Raw genomic sequence first — 21,551 nt, 5'->3', positions numbered from 1 at the left:
GTCCTTTAGTTCCCCAATCTCGTTTTGCAATCTGCCTTATTTTCATCATAAAAACCTTACATTTATCTTTGATATACTTCACATGCGGTAGGACACTTAAATGGTCATCCAGTATCATGACCAAATATTTAACCGTAGAACTATAGTGTATCACCTTTCCATTAAATTTAATTGCAGGCGGACGATTAGGAGCCAATCTTCCTTTCAGAAGCATTTGGAACGTTTAGGCCGAAGAAATATGAAGATTATATGTTTAGGGGCAATTGGATAATTCCACTAATACAGAATTTGCAGTGTCCTCCAGTTGTTTTCTAGAATTTTCGTCTTTGCCAATAGAATTTCTATAGGTATCTGTATTTCAGTTTATTTCCAGTTCTTCCATAGAATTTCTATAGATATCTGTATTTCAGTTGTATTTCCAGTTCTTCCATAGAATTTCTATAGGTATCTGTATTGCAGTTGTATTTCCAGTTCTTCCATAGAATTTCTATAGGAAAAGACCTATATATTCATATGTTAAAATTAGGGGACCCCCAGGGTTTCCCACATTAGCCGCTCGTAAACGTATTGTGGTGAGACCAACGCAAATGCCAGCCATGCAATGCGGCCAGGATCAACTTACAAACATCAAGGCTCTCTAAGCGCAATGAGGAATAAATAGAATGAGTATACATACAACTTAGGTAAAGTATCGGTAAGGAATGGGATTTGGTAAATAGAATAGAAAAGAGAAGGTTCACAGAAGGACCCATCATAAAACCGAAGTTAGTACAATGAAAAAGGAAAAGTAGCAGTAGAGAAAGAGAAAGTTGTCTTCCTGTCACTTCTTCAAATTCTGAAGAAATGAAATTGTTTACAGTGTATATTTAAACCATATAAAACAGAAAAGGCCAAAGAGAGTGAAGGTAATCAACTGTCCCCTGTAATCTCCACAAACTCTGAAGAAATGAGGTAATGTACAACATAAAATTACATCAAATAAAAGCAGAGTCATCTTCAACCCTTGAAGAGATGCAATTATTTACAACATGAAAAGTTGTAACTATTTACATCTTATGGAAATAGTATAAATAAAATCGGCAGTTGGTTTCCAGATACATCTTCAAACTTTGAAGAAAAGCAGCAATTTACAAAATAATTTATAGCATTTACCATTATATAGCAATTTCTATTGACAAACAACACATCAAACTGACGCCATAAGACTACAAAATTGACAAGTTAAATAGACAATTCAGTTATATCAATAAGCTTCAGATATAAGTAATTAACATATAGTAACTCAAGTAAACTTGAGCTAACTCAAGTAAACAGGTAATAAAGAGGTTTAGCTAACAAATATCATATCGATTCAATTAATAACTTACACAAGGTATTATTTGAAAGTGTCTGCAATTCCACCCAGACATGATAGAAGGGAGTACATGATGAGAGCCTTGTCGATCAATTCGGCCATGGAAAGAATGTGCAAGGCTCAAGGGGTAGAATTTTTTTCAGCATAGACTGTACTTCTTAACAGGAGAGACTGCTTCTATAGGGATGGGATACACTTAAATAGAAACGGTGCAAGAATATTTGCTGATGCTATCGATGCAGTGTTAGGGGGGTTGGAAAACTGATAGCTTGGGGGGATACAAGGACTAATAGTTTGACAGTAGCCGTAGGCAGAAGTGAAGGTCATTCTTGCACAACTTCTATTAGAATAAGTAGCGACCTGGAGCGTGGGGTGTTGGGGGTTTCAGGGACGGATGGCAGTCATCCTGAAATACGTGGGATATGGAATGTGTTAGGGTAACTAGGAATAGGAGTAGGAGCATGTATGCTTGCTTGTATACCAATGTTAGAAGTATAGTAAATAAATTTGATGAATGATGAAGTGTTGATCAAGACATCAAAAGCGGATATAGTTGGGACAGCAGAGACGTGGTGTCACACAGATATAAGTAATGCTGAACTGGAATTTGTGGAGTACAATGTGTACAAAAAGGATAGACGGTATAAAAAAGGGAGGACGTGTTATGCTGTTAATCAAGAAAACGATGAAATCAAAACAAGTGCATCCAGCTGATATAGATGAACAGTGCACTGTTGAGTCAGTTTGGTATGACATAAGCACTGCAAAAGCAAAAATAAGAGTAGGAATGTGATATAGGCCTAATGACTCAAATGAGTACAATGAAAAATTGTACAGAGAAATAGAGTAGGCTTGTAAATCAGAATGTCTTATAATGGGGGATTTAGCGTCCCAGATATTGACTGGCACTTGCGAGTTGGTCACTCACACACTAGTAAGGCTTTTGTGGATTTATTGGATGATTGTTTTCTACAGCAGCATGTTCAAGAGGCAACCAGAGCTGGTAATACTCTTGTTCTGGTTATCAGCAGTCATCGTTCATGTATTAAGATTTAGCAGAAAAAGGAACTACTAGGTGGCAGTAATCATTGTGTACTGATGTGGGATTTACTTAAATATATAATTACCATCAGGAGTAAAGGAAAGGGTTTTTGCTTCTGTAAAGGTGAGTACAGTGGTCTCAGACAGTTTTTAAATTCTGTACAGTGGGATCAACTGACGATGTTACCAACAGTAAATTCTAAGTGGGAAGCATTCAAGGAATAACTGTGGATGTACAAAAGTTTCGTACTTATTAAGAAATGTTGTTCAAAGTTTGATAACCATTTAGGCCTAAATGATTATCAAATGAACTAATGAGACTTGTGACAGAGAAGAAAAATGCATGGTATACATATATACATTATCAAGCGACCCAGACGCCCATGACAGATATAAGATAGTCTGTAATCAGGTCACAAAGGAGGTCAGGCAGGCGAAGGAAGATTACGAGAAATCTTTGGCAAAAGATGCTAAGAAAAACAGCAATGATTTCTTTAATTATATAAACTCCAAAAGGAAAGGGGGTCAATAGGATTGGTCCACTTGATATCGATGGTTCGACTGTTGATGATCCTGCTCAGAGAGCAAACAAACTGAATGAATATTTTGAATCTCTGTTCATACCTGAGGGGTGATTAAGGTTTCAAAATGGCAGAAGGTTATCAAATTGTAGCAAGGTGCTTAATAATTTTGTAATAACTGAGAGCAAAAATGAAGGGAAAATTGTTGAAGTTAAAAATAAGAAAGGCACCTGGGGTGGTTGGGATCTATCCAGTTATATTAAAGGAGGCGGCAAAGCAACTAAGAAAACCCTTAGCCCTAATAATGAGAGCATCCTTGGACTCATGGGAGGTCCCCACGCACTGGAGATGTGCAAATGTATTCCCAATTTAAAATTGAGGATCGAAGGGTGACACAAGTAATTACAGACCAGTTAGTTTAACTTCTGTTCCGGGTAAAATAATGGAATCACTGGTTAAAGATGCATTGCAGGATCATCTGGACAAGACCGCACCAATAATTCAGTCACAGCATGGGTTTGTTAAGGGAAAGACTTGTCTGACAAATTTGATAGGATATTATGATGTGCTTACAAAGGAACTGGATGCAAAAAATAATTTAGCTTTTCTAAAACAACACAAACCCAACTATTCGAATTTAATCATACGTGCCCACTGCCTTTAATTAATTCACACCCACTGACCTCTCTTCTCATAAAAACCATTCTGACAATTGTATATCTACTTGTCTACGCGTCCTGAGAATTTAGTTGTTATTATACCCATTGTAATTATTAAGTTGACATATATATTCCTATTCTAATAGTAGAACAATTGTATGGCATGACCGCTACTAGTGATTGTGAATTCTCGCGAGAGAAATAGTGGAAAAGCCACATGAAGAACTCTCCTAAATTGTAATACTATTAGCAGCAAGAGTACGCTTGCTATTCAGTTAATTTACCAAGCAACAATATACCAATTAATACAAAGCTTTGGCCAATTCTATTGTAGTCCTTTGTATAATTTATATATTTAATAAATCTTGTTTTTGTTGATCATTTTGCCTTGTGACAATTCTCTGATACACATAATTCACTGAATAAGTTTTGTAGATTATGAACTATAGTTAAACAAAAGTCAACTTAAGGAGAACCTTTGAGTTTAATCGCAACGCGATCTTGATGCTGCGAGCTTACTCTTATTTAAAGTTGAGTTGGTCTTGAGGGTATAAGATTTTGTCCCAATCGAACTACTGGTCATATGAAACCCAGGTCTTCTGGAAAGACATATTAGCGTGCAGTCTTGTCGGAAGCCAAGTGATTCACAGAGAACGTCGTTTAGGTAAGTACACGCTATAACAAGAAACCTGCGGAACACTGTTGCTTAATCGTGACCAGGATTGAAGCGTGTCTTTGCGGGATGAAAAAACCATTTTTCATGAAAGGCCAGTAATGACCCCGATCGTTGTAGACTGGGTAGCAAAGTGCCAATAGGATCAAAGTAGTAAAATGCCATTAGGTTTCTTTGCACTGCTCTGCACTTTCTTCTGGACGCCTTTGAATGGGATGCAAGTCTCTGAGCATCTGAGGACCACCCCTTTGGAGACTCAAGAGATCCCAGTGTCCAGTCAGCCCGTAAACACCAGCCAGGAGACTCCCAGAGGAGAGTTGATTTTAACTCCACAGCGTTTATTTAGACCCCGGCGACAGCGAAAAGGAATAAGACAAGTTCAGTCCCTGGAATAAATAAATATTCTGTTTGTACTCTGGCACGGCAACCAAGTCAGTAGAGTTTACAATAAATCGTCAATACAAATATTTATCGTATTTAGTAGTCACGGGCTTGAATCCCAGTCCACTCAAGGAATTCGTGCTATGCCCTTTCGCTCCTAACCACTCAACTACGTCAGGCCTACGTTTTCCACATGGCACAACGAGTGAGGGCGGACGAGACTTCCTAAACTGGAAAGGGGGAGTGCAAATGTTCTGAACCCACCTGGATTAAACTCAGCGCCCCTGTCAACACACCTGGACCGGTTCCCCCAGCTGACGTCTTCACGATGTTCCCATCAGCCGTGTCCTATACCAATCAACAATTGGATGTTTGTTGATTTCGTCTTTTCCAACAGTATCGAGGGTTCACGCTCTATAGAAGAAGTTGCCTGTCTCACTTGGGACAGTCAGTTTGTTGTCTTTCTTCCAGGATCCAGTGCACTTTCCTCACCACGCTTAGGAGCATGCAAAATCCGAAGATGAACTACAGATAGCAGCAAATGAACTTAATAAAATAGGTAAAAAGTACGAGGTGAAAATCTCCACCTCAAAAACAAAATCAATGGGATTATGTGGAAAGAACATGCAAAGAGTCAAAATTGTTATTTATGATAAAACAGTAGAAGGAATATCTGACTTCACCTATTTGTGAAATTTAATATCAAATGAAGGGAAAGACATCCACACTAAACTACAAAAATATAATAAAATGAATGGAACGATTAAACGCCATTTCGGAAAACAAATGACAACCGAAACAAAATTACGATTGCACAACATCACTTCAAAACCAGCCCTTTTCTACAGCTGTGAGACTTTTGGTCATAAATAAGAAAGATGCACACAAGCTAGAAGCAGCACAAAGGAAATTTTTAAGACCATTATTAGGCTTTACAAGACTAGACCACCAAAATAATATAGATATTCGCGAGAAATTAAAAGTAGATAAGATTGTAAATGACATAAAACGATATCAGGAAAAATGGATCAGCCACATAGAAGGAATGAACCCAGACCGGATCCCAAAATTAACCTTTAACTACAAACCTACAGGCAAGAGAGTTGTGGGTCGACTAAGACAAAGATGGCGAGATCAAAATCACCTCCAAGAGCCACAACGGAACAGGTCTTAAAAGACCTAAGCCGGATGAAGTTCATGATGATGATGATGATAATAACCGATTATTAATAATTGGTTATTATCATCTAAATGGATCCCCTATGGGGATCCATTTAGATGATAATAGCTAAATGGATCCCCTATATCATATTCGGCCGTGAATTCAACACAGTTATTATTTTCTAAATTATTCTCACCACAGCTTGATTCAGGCACTGATATTTCTTGGCACAATTTCAAACGAACTTCAACCTTGTCATTTGATTTTTAACCTTCCATTTCGTCCTTACTGTCTGAAATGAATTCCGAAGCGACTGGTGTTGATGCTGTCGAGTTACCCTCGTCCGACTTTACGAATTTCAGCATGGATCCTCGTAATTTTTCCTTTTCCGTATCACTTTCATTCTTCGGCTTGCGATTAAAAGCACCAGACTGACGTTTTGTTTTCGTATCTGACATATCTGAACGTATAATAATAATAATAATAATAATAATAATAATAATAATAATAATAATAATAATAATAATTCTTTGATTAAAGGGCACAAACTATTTTTTCTCTTTCCGAATGTATAAAAACTTTGTTTTGACCCAAACCTGACTTTAAAGCTTTCTATGCGGGTACTGAAGTACTTACAAAAATTGAAATAAATAAGCATAAAATGAAAAAAATGTACCTGTTATGTTTATTCTTTATCAGCAAAAGCTCTAATCTCACACAACAGTTTCTTAGGTTACATTTGTGAGTTATGCACCCGTTGTCCAACCACATACAGTAAAATCTCGTTAATACAAACTCGGTTTATACAAAATACTCATTTATATGAAACATGTTCCATTCCCCTGCGAAAGGATAGGCTTTTCAATGTAAATATAATCGTTTATTACAAAATTCGGTTAATATTTTAAAAGTTATTTTTCATCCCGTGAGAAACAAATATTGTCATTTTGTATGTACAAATCTTGGCAGAGCGAGCCGATTATTGTCCCCGGCCTCCCTACTTCCCGAAGGATGGCACTGACTTGTTAGAAATTAGTTTTGTGTAAACAAAAGCAGTTTATGGTAGATACGACGTCAAAGTCCACTCTGAAAAATATCTTTCTGAAGGATGAGTTGTTAAATGAACAAAAGAATAAAAAGTTTTTCTAAGTTGTTTACATGTACTTCCTCGCTCTCCACGGGAATAAGGGCAGTTGCAATTGTTACCCCAGTTCAAAGTGTCTTTTGCTATCGTATAGAGCAGAATTGGCCAACTTAATTTGTGATCCGATCTACTTTTTTCCTAAAAAATGTGCCGCGATCTACTATCTCAAAAATTTCATTGCACAAGGTGCACAAATCGAAGGATGACTGAATATTTAAAATTCGTCGTGATCGACCGAAATTGAATCCGCGATCGAATGGTAGATCGCGATCGACTCGTTGGCCACCCCTGGTATAGGGGAATCTTATTTTCTGGGCCATTTTATCTGAGCTGATGTATTTTTCGGAACTTGTGTCTTTAATTTAATTTAAAATTTGTTTAAACACGTACTTCTCACCTCACTGCTCACTTGGGTAGTAACGAATTTTTTGCTGGGAAAATGTTGAAAACGGTCCACAAGAGAATCGATGTTGGGTGAATATTTAAATTTATAACGTTGGTGCGCATTTCTCTCTTTATTTAAATTTCCTTTCGGTTATTAATTAATAACCGAAAGGAAAGGTAATTAAATAATGTAATTTAATTACATTATATCGGCATCCCTAGGGATTTAGTCGCCTGCGTGAAAGCACATTACCAGAACCGGCCCTGGTGGCTGTTGTAGACATTGTGCGAAACCTTTGCTGACATCTTAGTTCTCTGTGCATTTGCTATACAGAGTAGTAGTGTACCTTTTACGAATTACAATTGAACCCCCTAGTAAACTGCTAGAATGTTCACAGAATAGTGAGATATGTGTTTATAGTGCGGTTTCTAGCGTTAAACGCAGATACAGTAACTTAACATTACTCTCGCTTTCTTCGCCTGGAGTATAGCCGCATAGGTATATCTCCGTGGTATAAGAAACGGTAAACGGAGCAAATAAAATCTGAAGACTTGTTTGAAAGAAGAGAAAAATGGCAGATTTTCAAGACACTCAGAGTGACCCCAACAAAAACTTAGAACAACTAACAAAGGGGGTTAGTATTGTAGTTAAAATATGAAATTATTTTAAAAATAATATGCAAAGGTGATATTGTATTTTCAAGTGGTTGTTGCAGAATATAGGCTATTTTGATGTTATCAATATCCGTTTATCGATAACCGCTTCTAGTAAAAAAAGATCAGCCAGGACAGTACAACAAGTAGAAACACAGGCCACAGCGGAAACGAATTGGTTAAAGTACACTCAAATACTAGACGACCAACTGACATAACCACAGAGTAGTAAGATATTACTACTCAACCGGTACGGTTAACCGATAAAAATACGGTTAAAAAAAAAACAAACATCGCAGGCATAACAAGTCACCAGACAACCATTTTACTATGAGGGGCAGTGGTGAACAAAGCAACGTAATAATTTGTAATGAAAACATATTGAAACTCATATAAAAAAACATAAGATTAGTTATGTAAGAGTTTACTATTCGTAAAAAGAAAATTGTAAAATCTGAATGAAGATAATTATTTGTTTTTGCTGGATTCAGGTTCATTTGAATTAGCTTCTGTGCATGGTAAAGAATATTGTGGATTTAAAAAGGTAGGGCTCAAATTAACTGGATTAACAAAGAAAATCATGGAAATAGAAAGTGCTTTTCAGCCTTATGCAGTCTGGTTAGGGAAAGTTTTGCTCGATATGATTTTCTAAGAGTATACCATTCCACTGATTTCCCAAATTTAAGGTCAGTCAGTCAGACCAAATTTAAGGTCAGTCAAATTTAAGTGGTAGAGTTATATAATTTTCGGAATAATGAGAGGTTGTACGATATTGAAAAAGGCAATTTTGCTGCAGTTGGTTAAGGATGACCTGTAACTTGACTTAAAAAAAAAAAAATCAGTTCACAAAGAACCATTATTCAGTAAAGGAGATTTTTTTTTTATTTTTGAAATTGAGTAAAAAAGAAAATCTGCCCAGACTGGTGAAGCGTAACAAATTTGGATTGGATATTTCAGCCCAAACTGGTGAAGTGTAAAAAATTTGGGGTGGGCATTTTTGAGAAATACAACAGAATTTTTTGAATCTAGAACTTTTTGAATGTTTTCTCTGAGGGTTGTTCACTGTACAAGTGTGAAGAGTAAAATAGGCTGGTTGGACATTTAAAAAAAAAAAAAAAAAAAAAGCACCGAAGGTACAAAATTTATGGATTATATTCAGTGGTGAGCTGTGAATATTTTAACAATGGGCTCGCAGTTTTTCCGACTTTCTACCGAGTAAATTTGATCGGTCACGGAAGTGACGTCATCCGCGGCTTCCCATGCTCGCACCACTAGTACTTTGATTATAGCATGTGATGCATTTTTTGTGACCGGTATGATATTATTATTGTTATTGTCAGCTATAAAACAGCAAAAACAACGTTCCTGAGGGTGCAGCTTCAAAGCAGAAGCTTGGAGTATACATTTCCCAAAGTAAAGAGAAAAGTAAATGTACATAAGAAGGCTAGTGAATTGAAATGTACAGGTAAACTAAATAAATAAAAGTAGGGCTCATCTGTCCTATTTAAGTGAACAGGTCGGAGTAAGGCAGAGCACTGGTATTTCTTCACATATTTTACACAATCAGAGTCTTAGAGCTTGAAAGAAGAGTCCATTTTAAGTCGGGTAACGGATGAGGTTAGCAATTTCAGTTGCCTCTTGAAGTGTCCGGGGGTGTCAAATATCTCCATATTTGTTTTGTTCATTGATCTTGCAGTCCTGTTGTAGAAGTTGTAGTATCCATAATTTGTTCTTGCATAGGATGGTTTCAGCAGTGGATCGTTTCTTAATGCTCTTGTCGAAGTGTTGAAATTTTTTTGTGAGACGAGATGAGGGCAATTCAGGGTACCATTTAACAGCTGGTTAAGAGGGAGTAAGTTGGCTTTATCTCTTCTTTTTTCCAGTGTTTCGAGTCCAAAGAATACACACCACTTTTGGCAGGATTTCTCATTGTATTCATTGAGGGCACTTTTAAGGCAGGTGTACTCGTTTTTGAATATTTTCAATTTCTAATTTTTGGTAAGCAACATGTGGGGACCAGACCTGTGAGGCAAATTCTAGGACTGGCCTAACATAGATTTTGTAAAGAAAGATGGAAAGTGCCAGCTGATTGAAGTCTCGGTTAATTCTTTTCAAGAAACCTAGTTTTTTGCTAGCTGCCTTCACAATGTTAGGGACATGGACATCAAAGGAAAACGATTCTTTAATAAAGATACCTAAATTTTTGGCTGTACTGACTTATCTCGAGTCAGGGGCAAATTTAGGGGTGGACAGATGTGGCTTATTACCCCCTTAACCATGCGTATAAGTGAATGTGTAAAATGTGCCTGAGTCTATCTAAAAAAAAAAAAAAAAAAAAACCACCTTAAAAACCTGGTTGTCATGCCCCTCCTTACGATGATAACTGGATACGACGGTGTCTGGAGTTCTAACTTTTTTGAAGCGGGATAATTCCTCCAACCCTCAATTGCCGTCTGCAAGCTAAAAGCTGTCCATCATGGCCCGAACACACGACCGATCTTTACATTTTCCACATCAAGTTCTTTAGCAATCATCTTTAATTCGCGCAAATTTTTTGGAGATTGGTGATACAGTTTTTTTTTTTTTTTTTTAATTATTGCCTGTATGCCATTATATTTTAGAACATTTTCTACTCGACAAAGTTTCAAAATCTGCCAACATTTCATCTTCGTAAAGTTTATGTAATATCTCAGTTGCCTCAATCCCCCACTTTACATTGTTACTGTCGCTAGTTCTTTGAATACAGTGCAAAATGTCGGAATCACATGGATATTCAGCTACTGTGACCATGTAAACACAGACAAGAGAAATTTACTGGAAGGCGTGGATCACTCACTTCTCCGAAAAACATATGTCTGTTTGTCGGTGTAAATGGGAATCACAACACGGGTTGACTAGAGGCTATAATCCGTGTCGAGAATCTTCTTAATCCTCTGACTGGCTGTGGAAAGTATATTCCGTGTCGAGAATCTTCTTAATCCTCTGACTGGCTATGGAAAGTATATTGACTAGCACGACTTTTCGGTATGTGACTGCATAGGTTTTTACGGACACCACTAACATTGTGAAACGATAATCCCTTTCACCCTTAATTCGCACTTTCTAATTACCTAAATTGCTTAAAGGCCAGAGGTGAGAACAATACATACACAGTTGTCTCTCCTAATCCGTTCGTTACATGGAAATTTTCTTTGTCTAATGGAAACTATTTTATGTAATTACCAAGGGGAATCAAAAAAAATTTGCTATAAAAAAGTTCGTTAAACAGAGGTCCGACTGTAATAAAATCAAAAATGAAGCAATTTTAAAATGCATAACCGATCGACTGCGCCATTAAAATGCTGTGAATGGGGTCCTGCTGGCCCCACTGTCGTAGTTTCAGTTCTGGATACTCAATAATTGCATTCAGGATTTCATTTGTAAAATAAATCTCAACAATATGCTTGCAAATTTAAAAAAAAAATAATGGGCTCTCACAAGCCCACTATAGCTCGCCACTGATTATATTCCATTAATTTTCAAACACCAATTTCTCTAGAGGTTTACTTATTTACTAGATAGCATGTCATTTTCAAGATGCATTTGCAAAGTTTAAATCATTAATTTTGTGAAAAATTCGATACCAATTCAAGTACAGTATTTATATATATTTCCTTTTTAACACAACTTGATTGCTGAAATCATATTACACAATACTTCATTTTAAAAAAATATTGACAATTCTAACACCCACACCAGAGGCAGCATTTTGACCAGTGAACCTTTATTTCTTATGCAAGTAGGACCAAACAACCACATGACCAAATGCTGATGATGATCATTGTTCTTTTCAGATTATAGCAATCAGCTACTCTGTTATCTATAAAAATAATGAATTACTCTTGAATGTACTTAGACTACATGCATAACTTAAAAAAAAAAAAAGGTATTTTCATATATTCAGTCCCCAAGGATGTTAGAATTATGAGATTCTATTGTATTTGATATGATGGCTAAAACAAAAGTAAAGATGAACAAGTATGCCACAGAAAGGGAAATAATGATTGAAGGAGCAGTAATTGAAAAGGTGGAGTATCTGGTTCAAGTTATTAGCTGTAATAATGATAAATGGCTGGAAGTCAAGAGAAGAATAAATTTTGAATGGATAGCATTCAGGAAATATAGTCACATAGTGAAGAGCAATATCCCAGTTTGTCTGAAACGTAAAATAATGAACCAATGTATACTCCCCAACATGACTTATGGAAGTGAAACTTGGGCACTCACCAAAAGAATGGAAGAGATGCTGAGAACTACACAGCGAAGAATGGAATGAATTATATTGGGAATCAGACTGTTAGATAAGAAGAGAAACACATGGATTAGGCAGCAAACTCAAGTAAAGGACATTCTTATCAAAACTAAGGAACTAAAATGGTCTTGGGCAGGACACATAGCTCGAAGACATGATGACAGATGGACTAAGAAAATAACAGAATGGTACCCAGGAGGAGCTAGAAGAAAACCTGGAAGAGATGGATAGATGAAATTCATGAGTTTTTGGGTAGTAAATGGATGGCCAGTGCTCAAAACAGAAGGAAATGGAAAGTTGCTGGAGAGGTCTTCATCCTGCAGTGGATTGAAAATGGCTGATGATGATGATGATTGTATTTGATTATGTATAAGTAGAGGGAATATGTTGCAGATTTTGCTTGACACACCACATAATTCTATAAGTTTTTAGATAGACAGTTTATATGATAAGAGAAATTGAATTCGTAATAGATTCCCCAATCTCCTTATGTGCTTTTTTTCCTTTTTTTTACAAAATTCCAAATATGAAAGAAATTAGAACCTATGCTACTTAGTACCATGCATGGGTGGAAGGTTTGAGAAGATGAAAGAAATACTTATTCGTATTAGCCTTCAATTTCTGTAGATTGTAGGTTTCAGGAAATATGTGTGAAGAGGGTTGTTCCAGAAAGCAGCAGTTGAAAGGATAAATGAGGAAGAAGAAAAGTTGATTCTGTGAGTTTGAAGTTGGACATGTTGACTGGTTGCTGCATGTGTACTGACTGGTTTGGAAGAGAGAGAGAGAGAGAGAGAGAGAGAGAGAGGTGGAATTATAGAAGCCAATTGAGAAGAACACTGCACAGGGAAGTATCTGTAAAAAAAAAGTTATGCAGCAGAAACAATGTCCATGAGAGAGAAAGTGTGGTGGGACTTTGTAGAAGAGGTTATAGGACACTACCCCCAGCTATGGGAATAATATTCCATTGTAGGCCAGTTTGAGAGATTTGTACAAAGTGAGTAGCTATTTAGAAGAAAAAAAGTGCTGAGGGCAAAGAGAAAATCCAGTTTTTTTTGATGCGAAGGAAGCAATATTTGTGATGTGTTTATTACCTTGACTTCGGGGTCCCTCATGTCTATTAGGGATGCCCTGAAGTCAGGGTAATCCCTAATAGAGATATGTGATTTTGTATAGAAATCTGAGTGTCATAGAAGATAAGCATAAGAGCAGAAGAATCCTTATTGCGAGATATAAGATAGGACTGCATTTTATAATGATTGAGATTAACTAAATTACTTTTACCACATTGGAGAATTATCGGGAGACCAGTAACAATCCAATATTTGTTAGTAGATATTGGATTGAAGCTGTTTAGGCAGGACAAGGTTTCTCAGACTGGAAGGTGGAATGTAATGTGCTATCGTTAACAAAACTATGGATAGGATTTGCAGTCAATGGAAGGACATTAATATATAAGAAGAAAGTGTAAAGTAAAGTGTAAAGTGTATTTAGTGTCTAACGGCACCAGGGGTTTCCCCCATCTCTGCGTTGCTTTCATTGTGGGTGTACCAGTTCACTGGGAAGGCCAGAGATTTAAAAGTGTATGGATATTGTACATGTGTAGTGTTGTTCTGTTGTTCATCTGGCCATTTAGCCGCTGGACTCCTACTGAGGCCCAACGTTGCCCACACTTAGCCCCGTGGAGGCAGACCAGGTACACCAGTATTTTTAGATAAGTACTCTGGCAGGTCCTGCCACCTAATTTCCTGAGATTTCAGTGGCTAGGACATATATAAAAAAAAAAAAAGGGGGGGGGGATAAATGAATTTAATTCGGCCGAATTTAATTAGGCCGAAAGAGGTTGCAAGTGTTTTGAGTTTGGCATTTAAAATTTTTACGTTGTGTGGGGCATTCGCTTTTCGCTGGCGATATAGGTAGAGTAGGGGGGAGAGACGGAAGGCTGGGGGGAAAAGACAGAAGTATGGGGTCAATAGGGAAGGCGACCCCAGGTATATCAGTGGGGCATGCCCTTGCCCCACCAGAGGGAAATGAGGGGGTGGTGGGGTGGGGAGGGGGCAGGAAGTCCTTCCCCTCACCCCACCAGGGATAGGGAGTGAAAGTGGGCTGGGCAAGGGAGCCCTGCCCAATTCGCCATAGTGGCAATTTGCAGTGCCCTCCAGCAAGTGCAGTCTGTTGATGACTTGTTGGTGGGGTTTGGTCCTTTTCTAGGTGTGTGGTTTCATCCTGGGAGCGACGACATTCTGGCTGGAGCCACTCCCATTGGTTCCTAGGTCGATGCTGTTTCATTTATTCTGCTGCATATTACGCCGTTTGTCCTTAGTATTTTGCGATCCTTTCCTCTGTGTTGGTGTTTTATTAGTTTGTCTTTATTTATTATTTGTGTTCATCTAATCGTTGTGGATGGCTATTTCTGTTCGTCGTCTATTGAAGACGTCAAGTGCAAATTGGCTGAGGGCTTTGTATTCATCTTCTGAATCCAGTAGATGGTACTCTTGATTTTTCGGCAAGTATTGAATCTCAGTTATAAGTCTATTTCTGTGTTCTTCGTAGCATTCACAGTCGTGCATAATATGCTGCCAGGTTTCAGGTTCTCCACAGGTGCATGTGGACTCTTCTATTATTCTGAGTGCGTTCAGTTTTGCTTTAAATGGGCCGTGGCCCGCCAGGAGGAAGGTTGTATTTAGCCCAGGATAGAACCACAAGGGGGCTTTTGGGTACATTTTTGCGACTATTGGTATGAAGCTTGTAACTTGACCCTTTGGCGACATCTCCCATCTGTGCTGCCAAATCTTCAACATGTGAGCCACTATTCGTTGTTTCTCTACCGTCCGGCTGTTAGTTGGGTCCAAGGTAAAGTCATAGATGGAGGCAGGTATATCCTTGGACAGTAAATACATGAGTCCACATCTAGTCACCTCGAGGTCCAGCGGAAGAGCTCCTGCCAGGACCTGCAGAGCGTGGGTGCTTCCGTTTTGCATGCCCTAGTTATAGTTAGAAGTATGTTTCTTTGGATAGTGTCCAGCAGTCTTCTGTTGACCGCGGTTCCGGTCTTCCTGAACCAGATTGGTGATCCGTAGGTGATCGCTGGGATGAATATTGTTTTATAATACAGGGACAGGGTCTTCCTGTTGAGTCCCCAGTCCTTGCGAGAAGAGTGGGAGAATGAATGAACCATACATAACGCCAGCATTTGTGGAGAAGTTAGAAGTACAGCCATCGACCATCATCCGCATTGAGCAGTCAGAGAGAAATTTGGATAACCAATTACAAAAAAATAGTCAGCGATCCAAAAGATGGACACTATTTATTTATTATTATTACCCATATGGTGCAAGGAAGCCTGAGGCTTTTGCTGCACTGGCCAAAAAAAAAAAAAAAAATTCTTGAGTTACCCTGGGGGGGAGGGAGAGAGAGACAGAGAGAGAGAGAATCATCAAGAACCAAGAAAGGGAAGAATGTCGTAGTAGTAGTAGTGGCATGTGATGCAAGAAAGCAAGTGTACGAGCTTATGCAGCATCAGGAAAAAAAAAAAGAAAAGAAAAATCACACCATTCCCTCCAAATGCCTGTCCAGTTCCTCCTTAAATTTATTCAACCTGGAAGATTGGCTTCTACAACGACAGATGGAAGTTTGTTCCAGCAATTAACCACCCGCTGGCTAAAGGCAAATTTCCGCACATCTATTCTACATCTGTCTTTTCTTAATTTGAATTTATGCCCCCTTAGGTTCGTAATCTAAACAAGCGGAAGGATCCCATCAGAATTCAGCGTGCTCAACCCATTCAAGGCCTTATACACCTCAGTCAGATCACTGCATAGGTGACTAGTCTCCAGCCACTGCAATTTGCAGAACCTAAGCCTCTCTTGGTAAGAGAATCCCTTCATTCTCCTCACCAATCTTGTTGCCCTTCTCTGTACGCACTCAAGCAAATCTACATCCTTCCTAAAATGAGGCCTCCAGACCTGTGTGCAGTACTCAAGGCATGGCCTGACCATTGCCTTTTACAGAGGGACAATCACCTCCTTTTCCCTGCTAGCAAAATTCCTATATATCATTGACAAAACCCCATGACCTGCCCTGGCAACCTGCCTGCATTACTCAGAAAATTTCATATCTGACTGCACAATTACTCCCAGGTCTTTTTGATTTTCTACCGTCTTAAGTGTAGTACCACACAGTTGGTACGTTTCTCTGAGGTTACTTCTACCCATATGCAGTACTTTGCATTTGTCAAGGTTAAACTTCATTTGCCACTTCTTAGCCCATACGCCCAAATTATCTAGATCCTGTTGCAGTCGCACACTGCCATTACTGTCATTAACAACCCTGCCGACCTTTGTATCATATGCAAACTTCGACATTAAGACTGATATAATTAAGACTGATTAAGAGAATACCTTAATCAATATCATTGATAAATATACAATGAAATAACAACAGAGGACCCAACACCGAACCCTGTGGGACTCCACTAATAACATTAGTCCATGAAAAGCAGCACCCATTAAAAAAAAAGCAAAATAAAGAAAAAAAGCAAATAAAGGGAATGTGAAAACCACAAAGCAAAAGTGCCGATGATTGAAATAGTCTCTGTCCACACAGTTTAGCCCTTCCCCTGAAAGTCGTGGGACACACTCTATTTACTATATTCTGAAGAACCAATGAGAAACATCACTGAAGGACCAATTCAGGCGAATTTATTCGAGCTCTGTGATTCATTTGTTTTCTTGTTTAAGATATACAATAAAGAATTAGTTGCAAGTAGACCATTTCTGTGAAACACTATCAAGAGATGGTTTGTGTGAAAATAAAAGGAACCTGAAAACCATAAAATGAAAATGCCGACACTTGAGATAGTGGCATTGTAGTTACAATTTGTGCAGCTTGAAATATTGCCCATTTAATTATTTTGAAAATTTCACGTCTTTTCAATTTTAGTGATTTCTTTTTTCTGGTACCACCTGATGAGTTTTTTTTTTTTTTTTTTTTATGTGAACCCCAAACACGAAAGGTATTAGAACCTATAATACTTAGTACCATGCTTGGGATAGAGAGTGAGAAGAGGAAAGAAGATATTTGTTGACACTGGACTTGAACATCTGTAGACTGTAATTTTCAGGAAATGCATATGAAGGAAGGTAGTTCCAGAAAACGGCAGATGAATGCATAAACAAGGAAGATGAAAAGTTGGTTCTGTGGGTTTGAAGTTGGACAGTAAATGGATGTTGGCTGGTGGTGGCACGTGTTCGGACTGTTTTGAAAGAAAGAACAGGAATTATAGAAGCCAATTCAGAAGAACAGTGCCCATGGAAGTATCTGTAGAAGAGTGCCCATGGAAGTATCTGTTTTGAAAGAAAGAACAGGAATTATAGAAGCCAATTCAGAAGAACAGTGCCCATGGAAATATCTGTAGAAGAGGCATGCAGCAGAAACAGGGCGTCTATGAGAAAGTGAGTGGAGAGAGACTGTTAGAGATGAATCATTAATTAACCTAACTGCCCTCTTCTGAATGGAATCAAGAAGCCTGAGAGAGGTTTTGGGGGCACCACCCCAGATGTGGGAACAATATTCCATGGCAGGGCGAATTTGCGATTTGTACAGAGTGAGCAGCTGTTTGGAAGAAAAGTAATGCCGAGAGCGAAGGAGAAAACCAAGTTTTCTAGATGCAGAGGAAGCAATATTTGTAATGTGCTTGTGCCAAGAGAGATTAGAAGTCAGGGTAATCCCCAAAAGAGATATATCATTTTGCCTAGAAATCGGAGTGTCACTAAACATAAGCATAGGAGTAGAAGAATCCTTTTTGCGAGATATAAGACAAGACTGAGTTTTAGAAGGGTTGAAATCAACTAAGTTGTCTTTGCCCCACTGGAGAATTACCTGAAGATTGGCATTTAAGGAATTGGTAGCAGATTTTCGAGAAGTTGAAGCTGATTGAGCAGGACAAGGTTTCTCAAAATGGAAAGTTGAATGCAATGTGCTATCATCGGCAAAACTATGGATAGGATTTCCAGTCAATGGAAGAGGGCGCCTCCATAGCCAGGTGGGAAGGAGCAGCAGCGCGTAGCACATGCTTCTTGATTAGCCCGTCACCACCAAATACGGATGATGCGGAAAGGTCAGGGAATGACCACCGCATATCCCGGAGCAGTATGGCCTTAGTTGCTAATGCTCCTAAAATAACAATAACAACAATAACAGTCAATGGAAGAAGGTCATTGATATACAAGAGGAAAAGAGTGGGGCAAAGAACTGAACCTTGGGGGACACCGGCATTAGTGGAGAAGTTAGAAGACAGAGAGCCATCTACCATCACCCTCAGTGAGCGATCAGAGAGAAAACTGGATAACCAATTACTAAAAACAGTTGGCAAACCATAAGATGGAAGCTTGTTTAGAAGACCTTTATGTCAAACACGATCAAAAGCCTTTGAGATGTCAAGAGCAACTACTTGTGTTTCACCGAACCTTTCCATTGAATTAGTCCATAAATGGGTAACATAAGCCAGAATATCTCCAGTGGATCGACACTGACGGAATCCATACTGGTGATCGTTGATCAGACGGAAGGTTTCTAGGTAGTTTAAGAGTTGGCAGTTAATTGATTTCTCCATTATTTTAGAAAGAGTAGAAGTAATTGCAATGGGACGATAATTGGATGGGAGGGATTTGTCACCCTTTTTAGGAACTGGCTGGATAAGAGCAAATTTCCAAGCAGAAGGAAAAACATCTTTGGAATAAGAAAGTGAAAAAAGCCGGCAAAGAATAGGAGTAAGTTCAGGAGCACAGGTTTTGAGAACAAGTGGAGAAATACCATCAGGACCTGGAGCTTTCTTAGCATTAAGATTCATCAAAATCCTTCTGATATCCTTTTGACGGAAGGCCACAGGAGGCATTGAATGGAGCGTGTTGGGAATGGTGGGAGGTGTTTTACCAAGATCATTAATACATGAGCTGGAGGAAAAATGGGATGCTAGCAGGTCAGCTTTATCCTCGGCTGAAGTGGCAACAGAACCATCTGGTTTGGACAGAGGTGGGAGCAAAGATGGGCAAAAGTTGCGGCCAATAGCTTTGGCAAGAGACCAGAATGCTCGGCTACCATTACGGCAAGAAGCAAGTTTTCTACTCTTAGCCTGTTCAAACTCTAGTTTAGACTGATTAATAACTGTTTACAACTGTTGCGAGGCTTGGTGTAGGCAGAAATTAAAACTCGAGAATTAGAAACAAGCCAATTACGATATGCAACATTCTTCTCTTGGACATCCTTAGCACATTTATTGGAAAACCAAGGTTTAGATAAAGGACGAGATTTTAAAGTGGAGTGTGGGATAAGGGATTCCATTCCTGCAAAAATAATTTCACTGACACGATCTGAGCAAATTGACATCAGAAGTTTTGAAACAATAATCCGACCAAGGAAAAGAAGAAAAGAAGTCTCGCAGGTCATCCCATTTTGCATTCTTGTAATGCCAAACAACACGTGGTTGGGAATAGCCGTGAGATAAAGGTTCCATTGGAGAAGAGACAATCATCAAGTTGTGATCTGAAGTGCCTAAAGGACCTCTCACTTCAACCGTGTACTTAGAAGGGTTGTTTGTGAGAAAAAGATCAAGCGTATTGGCTGTATGATTAAGATTGTCCGGTATTCTTGTAGGTAAATGAACAATCTGTGCTAGGTCATTAGTAATTGCAAAACTTCAGCATCTCGACCTGCTGGGTCGGTGTGACTAGAAAATGGAAGCCAGCTGGAGTTGTGAATATTAAAATCACCAAGGAAAATTACTTCACTGTTAGGAAAGTTGGACTGGAGAAAGTCAAGTTGCAAAGAGAGGAAGTCAAAGAGTTCCAAGTGATTAGTGCAGTTGGGAGAACGGTAGAGACAACAGATGAATTTGACACAATAAGGTAGAGAAATTTAAAGCCAGAGAAGATCAAAGAGAGGAGATTCCAAATTGCCAAGTCTCTGACAGGGAATATCAGAACGGACATATGCAGAAGTACCACCTTTGAGGCAAAAGGTATCATACAGCGAATAATTTGGGCATCTGAGATGAGCAGTAGATGAATCAACCGATAACTGAGATTCTGTCAGAAAAAGTACATGGGGTTTGGCAGACTGCAAGTGGAAATGGACATCGTTGAGATTAGAATTGAGACCACGTATATTTGTGAAATGAATTAGGAAGTCCTTGGGAGGTTTAGATCTTTTCGCAGATAAGCTTGCTTTATTAGTTTGACAATTCATGGTGTATTCAATAGTAAGAAAAAGTAGGTGGGACATGCTGTATGAAGTAGTGAAATTTTTGGATATGTATATGTGGTAAGAATATACCCAGATCCTTGAAATAACGTGGCCTCGACAATGCTCCCCGCATACACACTACTCGGACTCTCTCCAGTCACTATCCGGCAGAGTAGAGGTAGCAAGATTATACACTAGCTGATCCGGAAGCTTCCTAGAGAGTTACCAATAGTTTCAGTCCGGTGTACTAACTAGCGGGCGGCCTGCGAACACTGTTTTAGAGCTGTACATTCGAAATGTAAGGAATATTGGATCTCGCCACGACGTTCATCATAACCTCAAAAGTCATCAATCATACTGCATGATGGAAGAGATAGGGAAGGGTTGACCGAAACTTAGCTCTAGAGACTAAACATGGGTTCCACCACTTCAAGCCTCCAATAAGCAAAGTGGTGGTATTTCACCGGTTGGTAAGAGTCATCTACCACCTAGTACTGCCTGGTAACATAGAGGGGCAGCGTTCCTCCATGTGATGTGGTCGCCACACCTTGACCCCTGCTTACGTTGGTTCACACCTGGGTGGTCACCCACCATATGCTTGTGCATGGAGGTTATACCCAGGATTACTAACAGTCCCACCATCGTGAAGGTGCAAGCAGAGAATTTGGCTTTTACAGACCGTCCGGACTTCGCCGAAATTGGGTCCACTTGACTTGAGTGTCACCCGAATATCAGTTCCATCAGCGTTTTAGACTCCCAGGTAGCAAGTACAGCTTGTCTGGCATATCTGAGAGAATGTCTGTGACAACCTCAAGGACCAATGTAAGTTGATGTGAATTTTTGTGTTGTGTTTATTTGAGACAAATTTATTGAATTTGTGTTTTCTAATTAGAACATTGTGTAAACTGATAATACGGCTCGTAAAGAGCACAGTAAGAAGAAAATTTCAATTAAAATTAAACAAAAAATGTGGCGAAAATTTTTACATCCGAGGTCTTTGAACAAATATTAAAATAAAAATTACTGGTTTTTGCCGGGTGGGGGGGGGG

At 38.8% G+C, this 21,551-nt stretch overlaps 1 protein-coding gene across 3 annotated transcripts in view; it reads left to right on the top strand.

Annotated features, from left to right (window-relative positions):
- The first annotated feature begins 7,678 nt into the window (after positions 1 to 7,678).
- Positions 7,679 to 21,551, top strand: part of LOC150078520 (tRNA pseudouridine(38/39) synthase) — a 331,034-nt gene continuing 317,161 nt past the window's right edge. For all 3 annotated transcript variants that reach the window (XM_090384243.1, XM_090384244.1, XM_090384242.1), the window contains exon 1: positions 7,679 to 7,954. In XM_090384243.1, coding sequence (XP_090240369.1) covers positions 7,892 to 7,954 — 63 coding nt within the window. In that variant the 5' untranslated portion in view covers positions 7,679 to 7,891. The remainder of the gene's footprint in view (positions 7,955 to 21,551) is intronic.

Source organism: Mastigoproctus giganteus, chromosome 11 (genome assembly GCF_048544385.1).
Source record: "Mastigoproctus giganteus isolate SK-2022 chromosome 11, ASM4854438v1, whole genome shotgun sequence".
NCBI classification, from domain to species: Eukaryota; Metazoa; Arthropoda; class Arachnida; order Uropygi; family Thelyphonidae; genus Mastigoproctus; species Mastigoproctus giganteus.
This window is presented reverse-complemented; position numbering and strand designations above follow the sequence as displayed.